This window comes from Panthera onca, chromosome B3 (assembly GCF_046562875.1).
Source record: "Panthera onca isolate mPanOnc1 chromosome B3, mPanOnc1 haplotype 2, whole genome shotgun sequence".
Taxonomy (NCBI): Eukaryota; Metazoa; Chordata; class Mammalia; order Carnivora; family Felidae; genus Panthera; species Panthera onca.
In genome coordinates, this window is record NC_138344.1 from 85563118 (window position 1) to 85585839 (window position 22722).

At 39.4% G+C, this 22722-nt stretch overlaps 1 protein-coding gene across 17 annotated transcripts in view; it reads right to left on the reverse strand.

Moving 5' to 3' along the window:
• The window catches only part of SLC25A21 (solute carrier family 25 member 21), a 481661-nt gene that overhangs the window by 140490 nt on the left and 318449 nt on the right, over positions 1–22722 (reverse strand). The window contains exon 1 of one of the 17 annotated variants that reach the window (XM_060619553.3): positions 16860–17002. The exons of the other annotated variants lie outside the window; for them this stretch is intronic. Coding sequence (XP_060475536.1) covers positions 16860–16933 — 74 coding nt within the window. The 5' untranslated portion in view covers positions 16934–17002. Of the gene's footprint in view, positions 1–16859; positions 17003–22722 lie in introns of those variants that run through there. 17 annotated transcript variants of the gene reach the window in all.

A 22722-nucleotide genomic window follows, 5' to 3' on the forward strand; every position in this document is an offset into this window, starting at 1 on the left:
CTGCAGAAAGACCACATCAGATGGTGGGGAGATGAGGCTACTGATTTGAGAGACGATTCCATCAGTTTTCTTTAACAAGTGCTGGGGAGAAAAGTTTTCTTTGAACATTTCTCGAAAAAATGTTAGCTATGGGTATTCTGTTTTACTTTAGATTAAATATAACAATAATCCTCATAGCACTGTCTTGGCAATGATGAGCTCAAGAGTCCTTTAATCAGTTCGGAAGGGTGTGGTTTACAGTTCCAAACACAGATTTCTGCCTCAACATTTCCTGAGATCCCCATCTGCATGAGAGACACAGAGATGAATAAGCCACAGATCCTGTCCTCTAGAACAGAACAAACAAGTGGAGGGAGGGCAAGATGTTAGTAGTTAGTTATAAAATAAGGCAGACTACAAGTGTTAAAGATTCTGGGAACTAAGTTCGCCTGCAATTTAAAGCACTGCCTTTGCTTGCTGGGTTCACAACCTAGGCCTGGCATCAATTAGCACCCTAAAATAATGCTAACAAATCCACAAGGGTCATGGGTTTGGCTCTGTCTGAGCAGTGACCACCGACCGAAGTTCAAAAGCTGTACCCTTACATATTTGGCTGCTTATCAAATTATTCTAAAAATTCAGGGAAAAGAAAGATATTTTTCCTGAATGTTGCACAGTCATTGCTCTGAGAAAGTCTCCTTAGAAAAGAAATAAAGACAAATGCCTGGTAAAAATTAAGATGTCCTTTGCCTGTTTAAAGTCTGAATGTCTTTAGTAGGTGTAGGTGGGCGGGGCTATGCTTTGGCTTAGTGTTTATGATACTGTAAAGGACACCAATAAATTTCTCTATGTTATTATAAAACAGTTTATAATTTGAAGAAATATGTAACCTGGAGTGCTCAGTCAGGCCTCGATAATTACTACAGATAAGGTAACACATCTTGGCAAGGCCACAAAAGCAAGAGAAATCTTCTGTGCCATGTAATTTTGAACATGCTTTTGAACAGAGCCTCAAAAATATTATCTCTCTGAAATATCAGATCAACCCAGATAGCCTGATTATACTTTAAGTAATTTCCTGTGATCCTAGACACATCTAATTGCAGTCTCCTTTCACAAGCCAGGGAGATTTAAAGTCTGATGTTCTGTGACTGTACATTTTTCAATTCACACTTGAATCACACACTTAAATATCCTATAAAGGTTTCATCATTTTGCCAACCACAAGTTTTGTTACATTAAACATGTACCTATGTGTCCCTGATTAGTGTGATGAAATAGATCTAGTTTTATGCATCTTACACAATTGTAAGACATATGGTCTTCCTAGCATTTAGAATCCGTGCAAAATTTGACATTGTAAAATGGAATCATGATAAGACAGTTGATTCTACCATCTGGCACATGTTCTTCCAGTTGTTTATATTACTTATGGGATAATAACTAAGAACACTGACAATATAATTCTGAAATTTATTTTCATGACAATATGCTGGTTAACAAGTCAGAGACAAATGATCATTAGAGATTACAGCTTAACTCTAATAATGTAAAACCACAAGCAATAAAACAGGCTAATTGACCTAGCTGTATAATTAAAATGCTCCAAGCATAAACTGGTCTTAATTAAACAAATGCCTGACTAGCATGACTTTCAGTATTTTGCTTTGTAAAATACATGTCATATTATAAAATTATGCTTATAACATCATAATATAGTGCTGTCACTCTTTGAAGATACATATGTGTGTGTATGCATATATTCAATTAAACTTCACATTTAGTGTCAACAAATGACCAGATGCACCTACCTACATTTTCCCAAGTGCACTGATGTAGGTTGGCCATTACAGTGGTTAATTAGCATGAAATCAAATCACACTTGGGAAGTGAGGGAAGGATGGATCACAGGTTGGAAAATAACCCATTAACAAGGTAATGAGAGTAGAGAGGGATACATCAGCTTCAGCAATCAAATACTAAAATTACCAGTCTTGATAAGTATCATTGTTTTTCCATATTCCTCAAATAATTATAGTTTGAAAAAATTAGATTCCTCCCTCCAAAAAAAGTTAGCTATGTTCTTTCTTTCACCAAGCCTCCCCACCTACCTCCTTGGGTAGACAGGTTTTCCTAATGTCCGTCACATAGCACCTACTGCCTGGTGACAGAGGACCACATGACGTCATTCTCACCTGTTGAACCTCAGCTCGTTGCTTACGATGAGATGGAAGTTCTTGGTGTCTAGCCACGGTAAAAGATTTCCAGGACAGAGAATTCAAAAGCAGTCAAATCTACCAGAACCTACTTGTCCTGGGAACTGAGCCACTTCACATAAACTTAATTATGCACTAGAGACCATAAGCCAGGGGTCCCAGGGAGGGAGAATGTCAGAGAATATAAAGTCCCTAGAGACCTAATATGCCATTCCATTTTATTTTAACTGATCAAATGTGCCTATTTTATGGTTTATTTAGCACTGATAAGGAAGGATGTCTTTCAATAATGTCAAAGAAAGAACAATTAAGAGAGTGGGTGGTTTCTTTGTATTCATAAGCATAAATGCTTATGCTAGAAAGAAATTTGGGGAATGGAGATAATAAACTTGGCTAGTAAAGAAGAAAACATGCTTATGCTTATCACAGTTGAGGAAAATTTCAAGGGAAGTTTTAACTTTATACCAAGATTGACCTCATATGTTACAAAGATTTGGATCAGTTGTTATTGGTTCCAAATGAGGACAGAGTTTTCAAAAGCATTTTATAGGTGGATAGGACCCCAGAATGACAAAAAAAAAGTGGTAATCATACTGCTTACTTGTAAATCACTTTCAACTTTGAGAGCATTTTTATTACTTTTTTATTTTATTGTTTTTTAAAAATTTTTCTTAATGTTTATTTTTGAGAGACAGATAGAAGAGACACAGCGTGAGTGGGGGAGGGACAGAAAAAGAGAAGGAGACAGAGTCCGAAGCAGGATCCAGACTCTGAGCTGTCAGCACAGAGCCTGACATGGGGCTCGAGGCCACGAACGGTGAGATCACAACCTGAGCAGAAGTCGGATGCCTAACTGACTGAGCCACCCAGGCGCCCCGAGAGCATTTTTGTATATGTGATCTCATTTGAGGGTGCTCCTCAGTTTCACGGTTCCTTACATTTGTAGGGTAAAAAATCACTTGAAAAAGGGTAAAAGAAAAAGTATCAGCTTGGAGGTAGAAAGGCACCAGACTAGAGGGAATAGGTTTCCCTGAAATCTCTCACCAGTTTTGAAAATTTTTGTCTCTAGTTCAGAGAATGCCTGGTAAAATTAGTTCCCTAAACTCAAGCTTTTTTCATTTGTTAAAAAGGGAATAGTTACTTGCATGCCACCCAACTGACTTTGAGGTTTATCTCTAAAACTATTAAAAACTCAGCGCTGAATGAACTGTTTTAGGGAGAGCCAGAACAGTTTCAGAGATGAACTGATTGTGGTAATGTGATTTGATCCCTCATTGTCAGGAGTATAGACTGTGGGTGGAGAGAGATCTCTCATGGGGGAGGTGGGATAGACATCTTTGTGGAAGAATTCAGATGCAGTCTTATTTGAAGAACAAGACATCATGTGATTCCTTTCAGGTCTCTCATTGTAGACAACTCGATTGATATATTCTGGACCAAAAAAAAAAATCTTTCTATACTTATTTAGCATCTATTCTATGAGTTTTTTCCCCCCAAGTGATTAACAGCTTATTGTCTGCCTGGAGAACACTGTCAAGGTCAATATCAACTAACTCTGTAACTTCTCCTATCTCTCTCCACCTAAGCCCCACCCTCTCTCATCTCTCTCTCTAGCTCTCTCTCTTTTGCTCAACTATATTCCATTGAAAATTCCATTATGACACGAACCCATGCTCAAGAGAGCCCCAGTGGAAGGGTGTGGTTTCATAATTACCATCAAATAACATGTTGAAAATAATTAAAAATCACTTAGAGCACTGGCAGCAGAAGAGATGCCTAAATTATTCCCACCCAAGAGCAGGCCTAAGTTGGCCACAGAACTTGTACAGGAAACGGTGTTTCACCAATTAACCAAATATTTAATAAAAGACAACTAATGTTTTTGGCCAAATTACAGGTGGATAGTTTGGTGGGTAACAAAGCACTTCAAGACAGATCCAGTCATTTAATTTCATATAATGATGATCTTATTCCAACTAGCAGCTTTTGCATAAATGTAACTTTGAATTTTAAAACAATTATCTTAAAAAAAACACGCTAGCTCTCTATGAATTAAGATCCAGATTAATTGGGTATCTTGGCTAATGTAGGTTCCTTAAAATGTTAAAGACTAAACACAAGGCATTCATTTCAAATGAGACCTAAGTGGGAAATCTACACTGAACACATTAAGAGTTAAACCTTCTTCAAACTTTTGCTAGGGTTATTGCTTCTCAGCCTTTTGGCTAAGATCAAGTGCAAACTTTTTCTAGGGTGAGTTCTGGTTGTGTCCAATAAAACTTTACTCACTTGCATTTGTTATCATGAATTCTAAGTATGAAGATTAAATTTAAACATTGGGGCTTTTAGCTCTTTTCTCCACAAGTAAAACCTTATCATTGAGTATAGAAGAGCAAAAAGTGTTCTGGAACGGTGAAATTTACAACAAGAATTCAAGCCACCTAACGTTTATTGAGCGCCTGCTCTGTACTGGACACTTACATGTTAAGACTGGTTAACTCAGACACTGACCCTGTCACAGAAGTTTGCATTCTAATAGGAGACAAACCTGTAGCATTAAAACATAAAATGGGTAAGTCTTCCCAGATTTGTCGTATTCTTGCTTGCATCCTTGAATAGCACTCAGGAAACCTCCCGTAGCATGTTCACAGCGCCTGGTGTCAGAGGGGGCCTTCTGAATGGGAATTATCCTTCTGTGCTGTTACACTGGGATCTGCTCAGGCCTTCCCAGGCTTGAGCAGGCCAGTCCCTACACTAATGACCTCACAGTGCATTTCTGGTTCTTTGTTTTCTCTGTATGGTTTTGTTCTGTCCCTTATTGCTACGCGATGAGCAATCATTGCTTGCACATCACTGTGTCTGCCCCTAAGACGACACTCTTCCTGCTTCCATCTCCTCCACCTCCTTTTCTCTCCTGCATTCCTCCTGTGACCTTTAACTCACCACCTAGGACTAGCAGTGAATGAAGGATGAGATAACCCAGCTTGGTCATGGCTCTTAGTGAGGGCTGCAGGGGTCATACTATGAGTCAAGTTCATGAGCACCAGTGCCTGGCCTTTGTAACATCTATTTTGGCTGTTCAGAGACCATTTTCCGTAAGTGGTTTGTTTCTCAGCTCTGTGCCAGAGTTGAGGTTCTGAGATAAGTGGCCTCTGGCTGAGTTTGAACTTTCCCTGAGAATGGGCTGTCCTGAGAGGAGGGAAGGGGGCAGGCAGCCTCCATTTTCCTCTTTCCTAGGCTCAGTGGTCAGGCCCAGTGGAGCAGCTCAGGCAGGTACAGTCTGTCCCACTCATGGGAAGACAGCCTTGCTGCCATGTGCTCCTATCCCTTCGGGATCCTTCTACTCTGTGCATTTAATAGAGAGTCCTGTCACTCCTGGAAGCTGAACAAGAACTAATTTATAACTGATGACAAGGAAGATGAGGATGACACAAAGCACAGCTGATGCCAGCCATAATTATTCCTTCTTCATTCTGTTCCCTTATTTGTTTTGTGGTTTCTGTTTGTTTCTTCCCCCCAAAATGCCCTTTTTTATTTTTTGGTACATTTTCCATTTTTGCATTATGAACTATGTGGTGTCTGTTATTTAGATTCTCATAAATGCATGTTTAGTTTGAAAATTTGAGGAAAATATCCCTTTAAAAAAACCTATATTTTTCAGAAGTCTGACCAAATCACTGTGGTTTTCTGTTGGCTCTGATGGTACTGTACTATACCTTTTGGGGGAGAGAAGAGAAAGGACTATAGAAAGGAAAAGAAAGGGAAAGGGAAAGGGAGAGGGAGAGGGAGAGGGAGAGGGAGAGGGAGAGGGAGAGGGAGAGGGAAAGGGAAAGGGAAAGGGAAAGGGAAGGAAAGGAAAGGAAAGGAAAGGAAAGAAGCAAGGAAGCAAAGAAGACAGAAAGAAAGAGAAAGGACCACTGCAAAGGGTTCTACTTCCCAGTACAAATACTTTTGGAACTGCTAAGCCTACTCTTACTCATGTGTGTTAGGTCAAATTCTGGCAGAAATCACAAGACAGCTGCAATTCCATACTTTGAAATGTCTATTAAAAAAATCTTGATATAATTTATAGAATAGTTGGCAGGTATTCCTGCTTTTTTTTTCATTCCCTTGAATGTAGACAACTTTTGGAATAAAGGAAGGGGAGAAATGAGTATTTTCAATGGTGAAGTCAGTATATTCACAACTTTAAATGTGATGCCAAGAGAACTTTTTGCAAAATGAAGACTGGTTCAAGCGTGTACATATTTTTAGTAATATTACTTGTGTCAGATTCAGTTTCGGCTAACTATCAAGAGAATTACAAAGCTGTACAATGTCTGAACGTTTGTATGACTGAAGACAAAAATTTCCCACAGGTAAACAAATACACAAGTGAAGACATTACACTTTTAGATAGAAATAAGATAAAGACAATTTTCTTAAAAATCTCAAGTTTAAACATTCTAGAAATTTAAAGGTATAAACAGATGACTTTCTTATTATGTTGCAATAACTATCCTAAATGAACATGGCTTCGCCAAGGGCTTTGGTTGCTAGGGGCTGCCATGTCTCAAGGTAACTCACATGAGGGAGGAAGTGGTTATTACAGAGACCATGTGTGACAAGAAAGTATAATGAGGTCTCCTGGGAACTGGGACTGGAACAGGGGAATCCATCAGGGACTGTGGCAGAAGCGATAAGCAGTACACTAAAATCTCCTGCTCCTTTTTTCATTGTGTGAAGTTGATTTGGAGAAATGTCTACACAGTCAGATAGTAAGTACATCCCCAGCCCCCAGTACATCCAGGTGTAGATCATGTGACTAGTTCTTTTTTAGTGGAATCCAAGTGAAGCGATGTGTCACTTCCAGATTGAGATTTTTAAATAATGAGTGGGGTTTCTTCATTCTCTCTCCTGTTTCACCTGCAATGTACTTTGCAAGATACATTTTATATCAACACTAGTTACACATGATATCAAATCTGCATCACCTGCAAGAAGCAAGCAGAGGACTCCAAAGCTTTAGTGGGTGTATAGTCACAAGATGGAAGGAGACTGTATCCCTGTATCACACACTGAGGAACACCTTCTACCATTTGGTAATACTCACATTGAACTATTGTATCAGTATACTTTATTGGGATAAATACTGACATTTAGGGGTTTATTTGTTATTGTACCTAGATTTGCCTTAACTGAGCCAAGGACCAACACTGTACTATGTCTTTGCCTCTCTCTGTAGACCAGTTCTTTCTGGTTATTCATGCTTCCTGCTCCCCTACAGATGCACTGACTTTGATATAGCTACCCAGCCATAGTGTAATACGACACAAACCTAGTGCCCACCAGTAACTCCTTTCTGCCACTATGTGAGCCAAATACCTTTCATTTGCTCCTCCAAACACACTCCCCATCCTTTTCCACCCTGTTTGTTGACCTGAGAGGTGATCTGAATTGATTACATCAAATAAACCCTATGTTCTCTGCCTTCCAGTTGGATTTGGTCAATGAGAAGCCCTGACAGGTGACAGGAGGAAGGGAGGAAGATGAATTTGGGATATTTATTTGTCTGGTTCCTTCCTGTGAGGTTTCTTCAGCCTTGTCTCTGTCAACAGAAGTTCACTGCCCCGCTCAAGAAGCCCTCTCTTCACGACTTTCATCTTTCAAATTTGGGTAACCTTTCCCTTCAGGCATGCCTTTGAGCTTAGAGGTAGTGACAGCTTTACCTCCTGCTGCTGGTAGCCTCAGGATCCTGAACTCTTCCATGTAATTTCTTTATACCCTGCCCACACTTTTGTTGTGAATCCATTTATAAACCCTCTTCAAATTGTCCTAATTTGAGAGAACTACCTCTTTCCTGTTGGTTCTCTCACTGCAAAACCATATCCTAGTTAAAATTCTTGAAGGCGTCAGCTGTCTACCACTGGCTGTCTTAGCCATGTCCACGGGATGGAGTTATTGTGCAAGCATGGCCTCAAGCCCACCCCTTTGAGCCTGTAAGTAATGGCAACTTGCGGAGAAAGAGGAAGTTTTCAGGTATCTCAAAACACATCTACAAATAATACATCTTCAAATCTTCTGGTAAAATATCCCCTTTTTTTTCCCACTCCTATTCAACTATATAATTGCCACCATCTGCTATTGTATTCCCCCCCACCCAGTGGATTACCTTAGAACTGAAAGAGCACATTATTGCTTTCTACAGGATTGTGTATTGTGAACAGCGTGTGTTCCTACTATACCATTTAGAATTCGAGTCTTTAGATTTCAAAATGGAAATGTTCATAAAAACAAAATAGGACAAAAAGTAGAAATAATCACAGATTAGTGCTTTTGCCATGTTATTTTTTAGGGGGAGAAACATCTTTGTACCAACCTGGATATGCCATGGGTATGTCATACAATATTCGCATCCAAAGAACTAATCAATTTTCTCTTTGACTTTTTTTTTGGGGGGGGGTATCATTCACATTCTTTTTATTGTCATTAGTATCCGGCAAAAGATGCTACATAAGCACACAATGTAATCAGAAATTATTATATACCAAACATCTCAACACTTCCACTCAATGTGAAAAGTGCCTTACACAAGCAGTTTTGATAAAGTGCCTAACTTAAAGCATTATAAAGATGTTGTGAACATCCACGTACAGAATCCAAACATTCCATTTTAAGGATTTTTTTTCCAAAATTGTATCCTACTATATGAGTAAGTATATTGTAACAGTTTTATCCTTTTTCCCATTTCAGGAAAAGAGGAACTAGAAAGTACTCTCATTCCTCTCCTGGGAGAAGACAAAATGGAAGAAAATATATTCTTTCACTCTTCTTAAAGTTGAATGTTTTATATAAACTGAAAGAAGGTTAATATTGTAGGATAGTTATTTTTCCAACTTAATATATTGCTAAGGAATGTTATTACCATGCCATATACCATAGGAAACCCACACTATCTACTCTTCAATATCCCTCATCATCAATTTCATGATTGGGATATATGCAGAAGCTTAGATTAAGTAGGACTTCGTGACGGGATTCAAAATGGGAGATGGCTATCTGTTTTCTAAAGTCATAGATTGATCATATAGTCACAGCACCCCCACCCCCCAAACCTTCCAGCACACACACATGCATAACTAAAATAAGGGGGAAAAGTGCACTTAGAAATCAGTTCAGCACAAAAGCATTTTATTTATGCTGGTTTCTAGTGGACATATCAAAGTAGATTATCTTTATTTTATCATGTTTCTTCTAAACAGGAACTACCTAAAAAATGGCCATTAAAATTACACTATAGTTTGAGTAAATTCCACAAAGGCTTAAATTTGCACTGTCCAAAATGGAAATCACTAGTCACATGTGGCTAGGGAGCAGTTGAAATATGCTTAGTGCAACTGAGGAAATGAATTTATTTTATTTTAGTTAATTTAGATTTAAATTTAGAGCTAAAGAAATGTAAAACATTGTGCCATTAAATATAACTTCATTGTTTTTCTAGGACTACACTTTATCTGTTGCATCCCAGAAGATGTATTATAGCAAGCATGTCCTTTTTCTTTCTAATATGTGGGTAAGAGCAAATTTCAAATTATGTTTATGTCTTCCATTCTATTTTTTAATTTTTTTAAGTTTTACTTATTTTTGAGAGAGAGACTAGTGGGGAAGGGGCAGAGAGAGAGGGAGACACAGAATCTGAAGCAGGCTCCAGGCTCTGTGAGCTGTCAGCATAGAGCCCGATGTGGGGCTTGAACTCATGAACCGCGAGATCATGACTTGAGCTGAAGTCAGATGCTTAACTGACTGAGCCACCCAGGTGTCCCACTTCCATTATATTTTGATCGGAAAGTTCAGGCTTAAAAGCTAAGATCTAAAGCTAATACAATATTTTTTTTTGGCATACAGTTTCATTTTGATATATGTAGCATTTGTGGGGAAACATCTCTAGTACACAGAGTAGGTACAAGAGTTAGAAAACTATCCTGAATTTCAAACTCAGTTCCCCTCTTATAAGCTTGGTATCACTTATTGTATAGTCTCTCATTATTTCAATTGTTTATGTAGGTTTAAAATAAAATAAATTTCATCACAAGATAACCTTATTATGCCAGTTTTGAATTGATCAAAGGTGAAAATATCTCTTTGGTGTCCCTTGAACAATCTTTCATAAGATGCATCAGCTTAGAATGAAGCCACAGTGCCTGTAAGGCTGACAAAAATGTTTTCTGAGAAATCCAAAATGGAATCTACTGGATTAAATTCCAAACCAAATTAGGAACATTGAAAAGACTCTTAAATACACAATGTTCTTTTCCTTCAAGCTATTTGAGTTGCAGCTGAAAAAATCAGTGTGATCTTTTCCAAGTATAAAATTTGAGAAAGATCAATACACAGATAGGCTGAAGTCATTTCCATGCCTGTGTCTTTGCTAGTTTGATAAAACTAGCAATTACATAGAATCAACCGAACATAAGGGATTGTCAATATAGTCTTTATTTTTAAGTTTATTTATTTATTTTTTAAAAAGAGAGAGTGAGCACAAGTGGGAGAAGGGGCAGGGAGAGAGGGAGAGAGAATCCCAAGCAGGCTCAGCACTGTCAGCATAGAGCCTGATGTGGGGCTCAGACCCACGAACCGTGAGATCAAGACCTGAGCCGAAATCAAGAGTTGGATGTTGAACCGACTGAGCCACTCAGGCGCTCCATTATAGTCTTAAAAAAAAATCTAATCTCTTACTGGAAAACAGAAACAGCCAGTTTCTCAGGACAGTGTTGTAGAGAGGTTGGAGTGTTTATAGAGAGATAGTGACCTGAAAATCACCAGAGTGTAATGAAAATTAAAAAGTGCTTTTTTCTTCCAAATCAACTTAATGACTCTATAAAATAATACACATATCTTCATTACAATGAGTCATAACAATGATTTGAGACCTTCTAACTTACATGGTATGTCCTTTTGTTTTTCCTTAGACAGGACAAAAGACAAAAACTGGAAAGTTTGGGTCATATGGATCATGGCAGCACTGCTATGTCTGGAATTTTCTTATAAATACCCTATTGCTTTGAGCTTCACAGCCCTGGCTAAAACAGCAGGGACAATCTCATTTGCACTTTTATAGTTGTAGAGGGATTTTCAAGAGTTAAAACAATTTTCTATAATATTCTGTATTAATTAATCTAAAGTGTGATCATTGCACCTTTTCACACTTTTCTGTGAGCTGACAATTGGGAAGTAATTAAAACAAACAAAATTATAAACAATGACAACAGGAAGGCATTCTTGGGTACTCAAAAGAATCTACTTTGCAACAATTTTTTACTGCCTGTTTGGAGCTTTATGCCTTTTTAAGATTATTTTTGTAAACACTATAAATGTTTCTACCCTCGTGAAAATCATCACTTCAAAGGAATGTCTTGTGGTACTGTACAGTAACTAAATAAATCTCAGAAAACAGAGTGGATGGGACCCTTTTTTGTGCTATTAAACATAGAACACTTTATCAGAATCTACTTTGACTTTATTAACATAAATGTTCATTGTTTACCAGAGTTTGAATAATTTCACTTTGCTTAAAATGAGGGAAATACTAGTATTTCACTAAAATGTAAAACTTCCAGATAAGACCATTAAAGTTAACTTTCAAGTCATCTAAAAATCCTACAGCAAACTATCCCAGGCAGGCATAAGGATACTAAAAAATATGACATACAAGGAAGTTTAAAAATCAGAGTCAACGAGAAGGGAATTCAAAGTAAATATACAGTACTATTAAAATAAATTTTATACACACACACAGAGAAAATAAATAAACGCTTAAAGGAGATAGGATATACAAATTGGGTTGATGGATTGGAGAATAGATGCAGTTAAATGGAGAAAACTTATTTGAAGCAGTTAAACTGTGATGCCAGGAGGGACAGTTCTGGGGCAGTGAACAGAGTATTTTCATGGGTGGATGGGAAGCTAAACCAGCACAGAAAAGAGCCTTGTTAGAGGGTTTTAAAAGGAAATATGTGTACATCAGTAAGGGCTGATAAAACCTTTTCCTAAGGACTAAACATGATTTTCGAAAGCTTAGGAGGGATGTTCTAGAAGTTAGGAAAAAAGATACATATAAAGTCAAAAAGAAGTAAGTAGTTGAACAACAGGCAGAAGTGAAAGTAAATTATTCAATAGATGATTTGAATCTACTTAGGAAAGGGCATTGGCTTCCACTGAACTTGGCTTTGTGAAGGGAAAATTGTGCCAGACCAATTTCATTTCCTCCCACAGGAGAGTGACAGGCAATGTCGACTGACAGGAAGCAGTAGTGAAAAAGGATGTTAAATTAGGCCAGGCATGAGAGAACCAAAATCTGGAACACAAATCTGATAAGGGGTTTGGCAAGGTAAGGATACACATAGGTAGAGAAGGCCCTGGGTTCAAATCCTGCCTATGGCAGTGATCCACTGTGTGAATTAGGGACAGGAAATTTAAACCTTTCTGTTTCTTTATCTGGAAAAGTGATACCTACCTTGCCATTTGAAGTGAGGATTAAATAAGACAATGTGTATAAAACTCTTGGTACATATATTTCTCAGTAAATATTGGCTTCCTTCCACGCCTTCTCAATCCTAACCTCTTCTTCCTTCTCTCCCTCTAACTGCCCATACACCTTGGAAAGAAAGATTCATGAAAAGGCTAAGAATAAAGCCCTGACTTGTGAAACAGGAAAAGGGACACAGCCCCACTTCCTTTTACTCTTAAACCCTTGTTAAAGGTTTCCTGACTCTACAAGGAGCCATTTACACCCATTTGGCATTCTCAAAGCGTTTCCCAGTTTTTCCATGTCAAATGTCAAGGAGCTGAAGGAAACAGCCTCCTTGCCAAGTGATATTTAAAAAAAAAAAAATCTTTATCCATATCATATATATATAGAGAGAGAGATCAGGTAAAATGCAGTGCAAACATGAGTACGATCACCAGCAAATGGTAACCCACCAGATCAGGTTTACATCTACAACCTTAAGCTAGGAAATCGGTTATTCTATTCTTATAGATTTGTCCAGTTTTCTCAAGTAAACAAAAATCAGTTTCCTAGCATGCTCTGTAACATCTTGATTACAATTTAACACCTATGCATAAAGAAAGAGTCGGGGATTATACAATCACTTAGAATGTATTATTTCTAGACTGAGCAGACATAAGTCTTTGAGGATTAATTTCATGCTGAGGGTTAAATTTCACTTTCATGATAGGCTAACCATTGCCTGGGGCTGCACAGATAATGAACCTGCCAAGGGATTAGCAAGGAAACACTTGTGTTATTATAAAGCGGGTATACTTCCCTTTCTAACCAAGTTCATCGTACATGACATTAACAAATTACTCCCTCTCTCTGCCCACATTTCAATATAATGTGAGCCAACAAGTGACCCTGAACCAATAGGACACAAGATAAGATCTTCTCAGTGCATGGATGGCTATTAAACTAGTCTGTGGGAGCTAGACCTCCTGCAGGGAAACACAAGGCATTTTATCTCCATAGGGCCCCTGCCTCCCCTGCAGAAACCTTTCTTTGGTCATAAAGCCTCTAAATGGACACAATGCCAAGAGGTAGGAATGCCTTAACAAAAATATTTAGCCTACAGAAAAGGCGCTCTCCAGAAAACACAAATGACACAATTCATTTTTGACAAACTCACAAGGTCCTTCTAAATAAAAGTCTTCTAAATAAGACTTTAGTGGCTTAGCATTTGCTGAAGGATGTGTTCAGAGAGATTTCTGATTTTTTCAGATAAAAATATCCTTTTCTCAAGAGAGCTTTTCTTAAATAACAGGTATGTTCAGAGACATCACATCTGTTGGCCTTTGCTCAAACCTCATTCTCAGAAGATGATCTTCTGAGGGGGCTCTCCTGCTGGCGGCTAGAAAGGAGCCCCACTGAATGACACTTACCATTGTCTGTCTCCCTCCAATTGTGGTCTCCAGGCCATGTTTCTCCTACTTGACTGTGAGCTCCCTGAGAGCAGGGAGTTCATCTTAACTTACCTTTGTGTCCCCTCCAGAGTCTGACCAAATATCATCACAGGGTGAATACTCTGCTACTATTGGCAAATAATCAGCCTCTACATTTGACCATATCCTGATTCCATGGCACGATGCTTGGAGCAAAGAAAATCTAACAGATAAACAGAATATGTGGTTCCTGTTATAGATGAAGTTATAATTTAGGAGCGTTTAGTATAAATTAGAAGTGCTTTTGTGAAAAAGCTGATGTTAATGAATGGACCAATTGTTGCCAAAGTGAGACCAGCTACTTCTGTACCTTGCCAGTAAGCAGCAGAAGAAGAAATGCAGAATGGTTAGGATATCCCTTGGTATTTACTACAACCTAGCTTGGTTCAGACCATGAATATTATGGGAAAGCGCAATTTGGTTTTATGATACAGCAAGGCACCTCTGTTCAAAATATTGTCCTGTGTACATTAGGAAATGTTTCTATAAATTCACATTCTTATTTGCCAGATTCAAGGCTTTAGATTTGGGCCCATAATGCAATTGCATTTCATATATATTCTCAGACTAATAGAATATACGACTCTTAAACACAGATGTGTTGAGTGCTTACATGGAAGCATTATGTAAAGAAGATGGAGGGATCTAGTGTCTGAGCTCTGCTAGACTGAAGTACTATATGAGCCCCTGTTTGAGAGGCTGTTTCAGTAGAATGGTGGAGGTGGGCATCACTGCACCTGGGCAAAGAAAGAGCAGGTGGCAGAGAAAACGGATGCAGACAGTAACAGTATTCTTCATCAAAAAGCTAGGTAGTTAAGGGGCACCTGGGTGGCTCAGTGAGTTTATCTGATTTCGGCTCAGGTCATGATCTCACGATTCATGGGTTCAAGCCCCGCATCAGGCTCTATGCTGACAGCTCAGAGCCTGGGGCCTGCTTCAGATTCTGTGTCTCCCTCTCTCTCTTCCCCTTCTTCTGCTCACGCTCTCTGTCTCTCTGTCTCTCTCTCTCTTTCAAAAATAAATAAACATTAAAATGTTTTTTAAAAAGCTAGGTAGTTAAGGAGAGGACAATAAACAAGAGGAACTACTAGGAAGGTTTTTTTTTTAAAGGATGCGGGAGATTAGCATATTTGTAATCAGAAAAATTAGGTTGGAGGAGAAAACCAAGGAAGCAAAGGAAAGAAGGGAGAGAGTGATTTCTAGAGGAGTAGAATCAGGAGGATCTGATGGCAGAAAAGAGACCAGATACTTCCTCTTTAGCAACAGGAATAAAGAAAGGCAAGAGAAACAATGCGGGTTTAAGCCAGAGTAGGAGAGTTGGGAAGAGAATCATGTCTGGGGTCCCTGGTTTCCTCAGAAGAAAAGGGAGGCAAGTTTGCCTGCAGAAAATGATGGGAAGGGGTGTGACAGGAGGCTTGTGCGGCACAAGGGAGCCCACGGGGATTGCTGCGGGGAGTGAAGCAGGGACTCAGGAAGGAATTCATTAGAAGTACTGCCAAGTTGTAGTGGGACACGGAGCCAGGCTTGCGCGTGGCTGAAATGACTGGTGGCGGGCATCCAGACCGAGAGCCAAGCAAAGTTAGGAGAACTAGGAGAAGAAACAAAAGTGGAGGACTAGGAGGAGAAGGAGTTGAAGGGCAGTGGTTCTGAAAGGGATGAGGAACAGGAGCACACACAGGAGAGGGGCATAGTGAAGAAGCAAGAAAAGAGGGAATTTCATATCTGACATCAGGGAGGTGAGTTTAAAGTCAACCACCCTGCACGGGGACAAAGGCTGGGGCTGGTGCAGGAACCATAGGGACAAGAGGTTAAATGGTTGGTCACACTGAGGTTGAAAGGCTGATAATGCCATCAGGTGTAGGCTCTAGAGTGCTGGAGGGTTGTGGGGTCATGTCTGGGCAGTTGGTAAATGGCCACGGGATGAAAGAGAAAGCTGTGGAGTGGGGGTCAGAAACAGTGGCCAAGGCAGGTAAGGAACATGCCGGTCTCTTGTGTGAAAAGAGAAGAGGAAAAGCAGCAGCCTCCTCTGGAGGCTTGTGAGGAGTATCACAGAAATTCATGCAAAGGGGTAGAAGGAGAAGATGAGGAGATGTGAGATGCAGATGTGGACAGGGCTGGTGAGTACAGGCAAGCAAGTTTAGGGAGACCTTAGGCTGACCTAGTCTGGGGTCAGAGAGGGGCAGCAGTAGACAACCCCCTGACTTTGCAGTTCCTTGGTTTTCTCGGCTGCAGTGGCCTCTGTCCCCACTACACTCCCATGACTCACCAATATAGCTAAAGCTTGACCATGTCACACTGGAAGGCTTTCTGCTACCATGATCTCAAAATGTGACTTGTTGCTGTCTTGTCCCTTTGGTTCTTCTGGTGAATGAGCGCTTCAGTCCTGTGACCCAGTATCCATTGTTATCTCCAGCACCCAGTCTCAGGGCAACAGGGCCTGGGGATGGGCCCCAGGTCTGCATTAGCAATGAGCACTGGGAACCAAGTCATCATCCCAGAGTCAATGCAAGAGATTATAGATTGAGGTGTGCCACAGCTTTCCCCATGGAAGGATGATGTAGGCTGGTGGTTTTATGGTCACGGTCCTTAAACTAAACTAGTAGTTTAGGAATGGAAAGAAGTAAGGCAGAGTCAAGAGGTGGACTGTGAAGAAATGGAGATCGCCAGAGGTGGGCAAAGTGCTCTCACTTTGGTGAGACGTGGGCTGCCAGGGCTCTCACTCTGCTTTTTCCTCCTGGGTGAGAACTTGGGTGTGCTGACATAGAGTTCAGATGGAAAGTCAAGGAGTCCTGATGCTTGTAAAGATTTCTTACCTTCTTCTGGAAGAGTGAAATAAAAGCAAATTATGAAAGAGCTATAGCACAGCATACAGTACCTTCTCAAACACCGGTATTGGTACCTGCACAGCCCTCTTGGGGTCTCTGGGCTCTTCACGAAGCCACAATGGGACATACTGCCTGCACCTACACCTCCTCTGGGTGGCCACCTAGCTTCTACTAAGACCGTGTAGCTTTTGCTAAATAAATCAGGACCGTACTACAGATGCACAGAGCATGAGTGTGTGGTCTCTTCCTGCCAAACTCGAGCCTACTTGAGGTAAAGTAGGTGGGGTACAAAGAACAGGATGTGATATCATAAGCCTGACACCACAGAAAAATGGTCTAGTCTGCTGAAAATCAATTTTAGGGATAGGAAAAAGTAAACTTCAGGGATGCTGTAAGATGGGAAAAGATCACTGTTAGAAGCAATTTACATTACTTTGGTATTCTAGGCTACAGGATCAGGGAGATATTATTTGGCATATTAGCCAGCATTCCTGTTCATGGTAGCATGAAGCAGTGATTCTTATCTCTAGAGTTGAGTGGGAAGTCTTATTTATTTGTTAGTAGTAGTAGCTTCCAGAAGAAACACACCTTTCTCTTTTAATAAGCAATTTTAGTTGGTTACCTTTAGTACATTATACCAGTACATCTACTAGTCTCTTAATGGAGAGTTCAAGTTATTACAGGTTAGTACCTCTTTCAACCTCTCACTTGCCATGGAGTGTGTATTCTATAATCTGCCAAAAAGCATTCAGCTGAATGAAGTTCTTTAATCTACATAATTACTATATAAAATATATTTACAATATTTTTATTTGATGTTTCCTTTAAAAGAGTCACTGGAGTTTATCCAAGATCACTTATAATAATTTTCCATTTCCCATATGAAGGTTATTAAATCTTAATTAAAGTGCATTTACAGTCAACCAGAAGAGGCTCTCTCATTCAAATTATATTGACAAATTTTATTATAAATCCCCACAGTCTTAACACATTAACTCATCTTTCAAGCCAAATTTCAGAAACAGATAGGATTTGCGTTTGGGTATATGGGGGAGGGGGGGATATAATAAATATTCAGTGGGTATTTACTATTGATGGGTATTTTTCCCAGGGGCACAGAACCGGGAATGCAAAGAACCCGTTTTATTTACATAATGACTATTTTGGTGGGTAAATCATTTCCACAGCTTAAGGGAACTGGCGAAAGGGAACTAAGTTAACTTTCCTATGGTTCAATTTCGTAAAAGGCCACACTGTAACACTAAGTGACACCCTTTCACTCTGAAAAGTTAATCTGGCTTTTGAAAAAAATTCCCTGTCTGCCCCTGAATCCAGTCAAACGATGACAAAAATAACTGGGACAAAAAGCTCCAATGCAAAAGAAACATATTCTGGAGATTCAGAGACTCTAGTTCACTTCTGGGAGATGGTTCAAATGAACTGTGACTTGAGGGGCAAGAGATGACTCAAGCCCCAACTGCCCACAGCAGCACCACAGAGCTGACCCTCCAGAGGGATGCTGAGGTTCACAGAATTAACTCCACAAGAACATCCTCTATTAGGCTTCCCTGTGACAAGTCAGAGTAGAACTGAATTTGTCGCCAAAAATTAAAACAAGAGTTTTTAAAGAAAAACTCTTATCCAAGAACTCACTGGGGAAAATCTATGAGAGTCAATCTTCTGTGATTAGAGGTAAGAAACTTCTCTGATGGATAACAAAAGGAAGAGTTTATTTCAACCACAAATATATTTGTTTGTGTTTATCTTTTCAATTTCTGAAGCAAAATAACTGTTATGCTATCCCTTCTGGGAATTATCTTTTATCTAACAAATATTTGTGTTCTCCACATCATTAAAGAAAAAAAGAATCTCCAAGTGGGTAACCTGAGCAAATTCCTTACTAGCTTCACTAACGAGAACAGAAGAATCAGTTTGTTTTGGACAGACTTGATACATATAAACTTTCTTGAAAAGTATTGTCCTTCAAATGGTTTGATAACATCAATTTCCTTAGATTAGGCTCTAAACAACCCAATGCTGCTCTCCAACAGTTTTCCCACTTACTATTACAAAATAGAATTATGTGATACATGAGATTCTCAAAGTCTTTCTAAGTTTCAATAAGCTGTGACTTCCGGGGTGCCTGGAAGGCTCAGTCGGTTAAGTGTCCGACTTCGGCACTTGTCATGATCTCACTGTCTGTGAGTTCGAGCCCCGTGTTGGGCTCTGTGCTGACAGCTCAGAGCCTGGAGCTTGCTTCAGATTCTGTCTCCCTCTCTCTCTGCCCCTCCCCCATTCATGCTCTGTCTCTGTCTCTCAAAAATATTGAAAAAAAAAATTAAAAAAAATAAGCTGTGATTTCCAAAAATGAGAGATGAATAGTTTTTCAATAGATCTGGTATCTGATGAGCCAGAGAGAAGGGAGGAAGAACTAAGAAGATGAAAGAGCGGCAGTTTTTACATTGGTAGTGAATGCTGGTTCCACCATGCAGCTGCATAGCCGAGCACAGCACTTACCTGCTCTAAGCCTAAGAATAAGAGTACTGGAGGATGAAATAAAATTATGTATGCCACTAAATTAAATGTTTATTATTTTATCTTTTAATTTATTATTATTATGGCACTAATTGTTCATTATTTTCCTTTTAGGAACTTTGATTAAATGAGATTTTCTTTTCTCTTTTTCTAAGAATTAATATAGTAAGCCTTGAATTTCTTGAGTACAATCAAAGTATCAACATGTCCTTAGTTTCTCTACTATATGTAGTACATAAAACCTTCAAAAAAAATCAGCTATCCCTTTCTATGAAGACATTATCCTTTTTACAAACAAAACAAAATGAAACCAATACCCAAACTGCTGGGTATGTTCTAACTGGAAAATACCAATGGATGGACATAAAGCATAGTTCAGGTCTCAATTAACTTGGTAGAAATAATTTTGGGGCTTTCAATTCTATAAGAATTACTTAGTGACTTTTGTTATATCTCTTCTATCCACTCTGTACAGTCCTTCCTCAAAGTCTTCCAGAATTCACAAGTATCCCCTTTGGCCAAAGGCTCCACTAGTCTCCGGGCCAGAAACCTCAGAATCGGCCTATATTCATTTCTTTTCCTTTCATTCCCTAAACATCGTACTCCCTCAATTTTCCTTTCAAACATCTTTCAGCATTGTCTTTTCCTCTCCATTTCCTCTGATTTCTTTTTTTTTTTTTAATTTTTTTTAACATTTATTTATTTTTGAGACAGAGAGAGCATGAACAGGGGAGGGTCAGAGAAAGAGGGAGACACAGAATCTGAAACAGGCTCCAGGCTCTGAGCTGTCAGCACAGAGACCGATGCGGGGCTTGAACCCACAGACCGCGAGATCATGACCTGAGCCGAAGTCGGATGCTCAACCGACTGAGCCACCCAGGCACCCCCATTTCCTCTGATTTCTTGACACATGTTTATATTAACTCACAACTGTACTCATTTACTAACTCCAACCTCTTTACTTTTATTTGCAACTAGCAGTCTTCCTAAAATACCCTGTTCACCTAATTAATACAGTGCTCAAGAACCTACAATGGCTCCCTATTGCCTAGTCCATCAGGACAAAACACAGGGGTCTTGGGTTCAATATCCTCTATAATCCATCCTCATTCTACCTGTGTTTTTAGTTTCCTTTCCTTTTATTCAAACCATTTCCTCTGTCCAGGTGAGGCCAAGGCCCTGACCCCTGACTACTTGCTCATTTCTTCCCCCAGGGTTTACCTGTGCTCTTTCTTCTCTAGAAAATTCTCTTACCATATCGCTCATCTAAATCTTATGCAAGGCCCAACACCTTGCCTGAAGACTTAAATTCTGTTTTTTTCTCTGAGTTCCATTTAGATTAGCACCAAATTTCTTCTAATATTCCCAAACATTTGCCTCCTTAAATAAACTGTAAGCTCGTAGGGGATTAGGTGGCATAGGAGACATGTCCTATTTTTTTAATGCATTCCCCCTCATACCAGAGTTTATAGATTCGAATGTATCAGCCAAAGATATACAACACTGTATGTTGTTAGCTGGTGTTCTCTCTCCTCTTCTTCCTAATAAATTCCATGATACATTTGGAGCAACAAAGCGCTCAGGGGAAAGACTACATTTGTCAACTTTCCGTGCTGCTTGGTGAGGTGCTGGCAGAAATTATTAGGTGAGTCTCCCAGGAGACTACTTTCATGTGACTGACTCAGCTGGGAAGCATGCTCTTTTTGCCTGGAAGCTGGATGGAGAGGTGGAGTTCTGGTAGCCATTCTACATACTTCACAGAAGTGACTGTCAAAGGATGGGAGGCACAGACAAGGAATAGAGAAATCAGAAGACAGAAAGAGCTTAGGTCACAGATAGGACTATCCTCCTGACTTATTTGGGAAAGAGGACTCACTATTATATTTAGATTGGCACCAAAAAAGGAGAAAGAAGCATCTGTGGTAAGGTGGCATAAAATGAGGAGCAAAATCACAATCCTTGGTATAAACAGGAAAAGAATAAAGTAGGTAAGCTTTGAAAACAGGGTAGAAAAGCATGGCTTCTCAAGGGGTGCATCCACACAGCCCTCCCATCCTGATGCTGCAGAAACAGAAACCTGGGCTAGGGGAGGGAGGAAGATGTGGGGCTAGGAGACTAAGGCACCTGGGTCCATTATTCCCTGGGAGCCAGCCCTGGATATTATGAGGAAAGACATTGTTAGGGGACATGTTTGATACTATATGGGTTGGATCCTGGATAATATTATAAAGAAATCCTTGGTTAAAAAAATTCATACATCAAGGAATGACATTCACGATAGCTGTCAATTCAGGGTGAGAAGCCTAATCAGCTAGGCTATTCCAGGATGGAAACTCCATGGCTGCCCTTGGGAAGGCGAGGCTCTCGACTTTACTGTTACCCCGAGTAACAGCAGCAACAGAGAACATTCATTGCTAATCAGTGTGCTCTTCACTTTGCCTATGCAATTTTTATTTAGTTATTAAAACAGTACAACAAGGTAAATAATTATAAATCTCATTTGTAGAACTCATCTAGAGTCATCAGTTTTTAACATCTTGCCACACGTTTTTCCTCCCCCCTCACTCTGTGTGTGTGTGTGTGTGTGTGTGTGTGTGTGTGTATGTCAACAGATACAAAACATTGCTATTTTGCTGAGTCACTTGATATTAAGTTGAAGACATAATGGCACTTCATTCCTAAATATTTCAGAATATCTCCTAAGAACAAAGGCATTCTTAACAAAGTGCCATCAATTCACTCACAAAATTTAGCGTCAGTAACATAATATTATCTACTGTTCAGCTCACATTCATATTTCTCTAACTGTTACAATAACATTCCTTGTCATTTGTCTGTTGCAAACACTACCACATATTATACTCAATTGTCACATCTCTTCAGTATCCCTTAATCTAAGAGAGTTCCCTGAATTTTGATTTGTTCTTTCAAGACACTTGACCTCTTTGAAGTACACAGACACAGTTGTTTGTAGAATGTCCCACAATTTGAATTTGACTGATTGAGGTTCCTTACAGTTTTTTTAGGTTAAACATGAACACTTTTGATAAAAATACCACATAGGAGATGTTGTTACCTTTTCATGTGTCACATCAGGAGACATACAATGTCAGTTTATCTCATTACAGGTGGGCAAGACTACAGATTTTGATGCTTTACATTTACTAAAGAAGTCTAGTTATTTCAAAAGC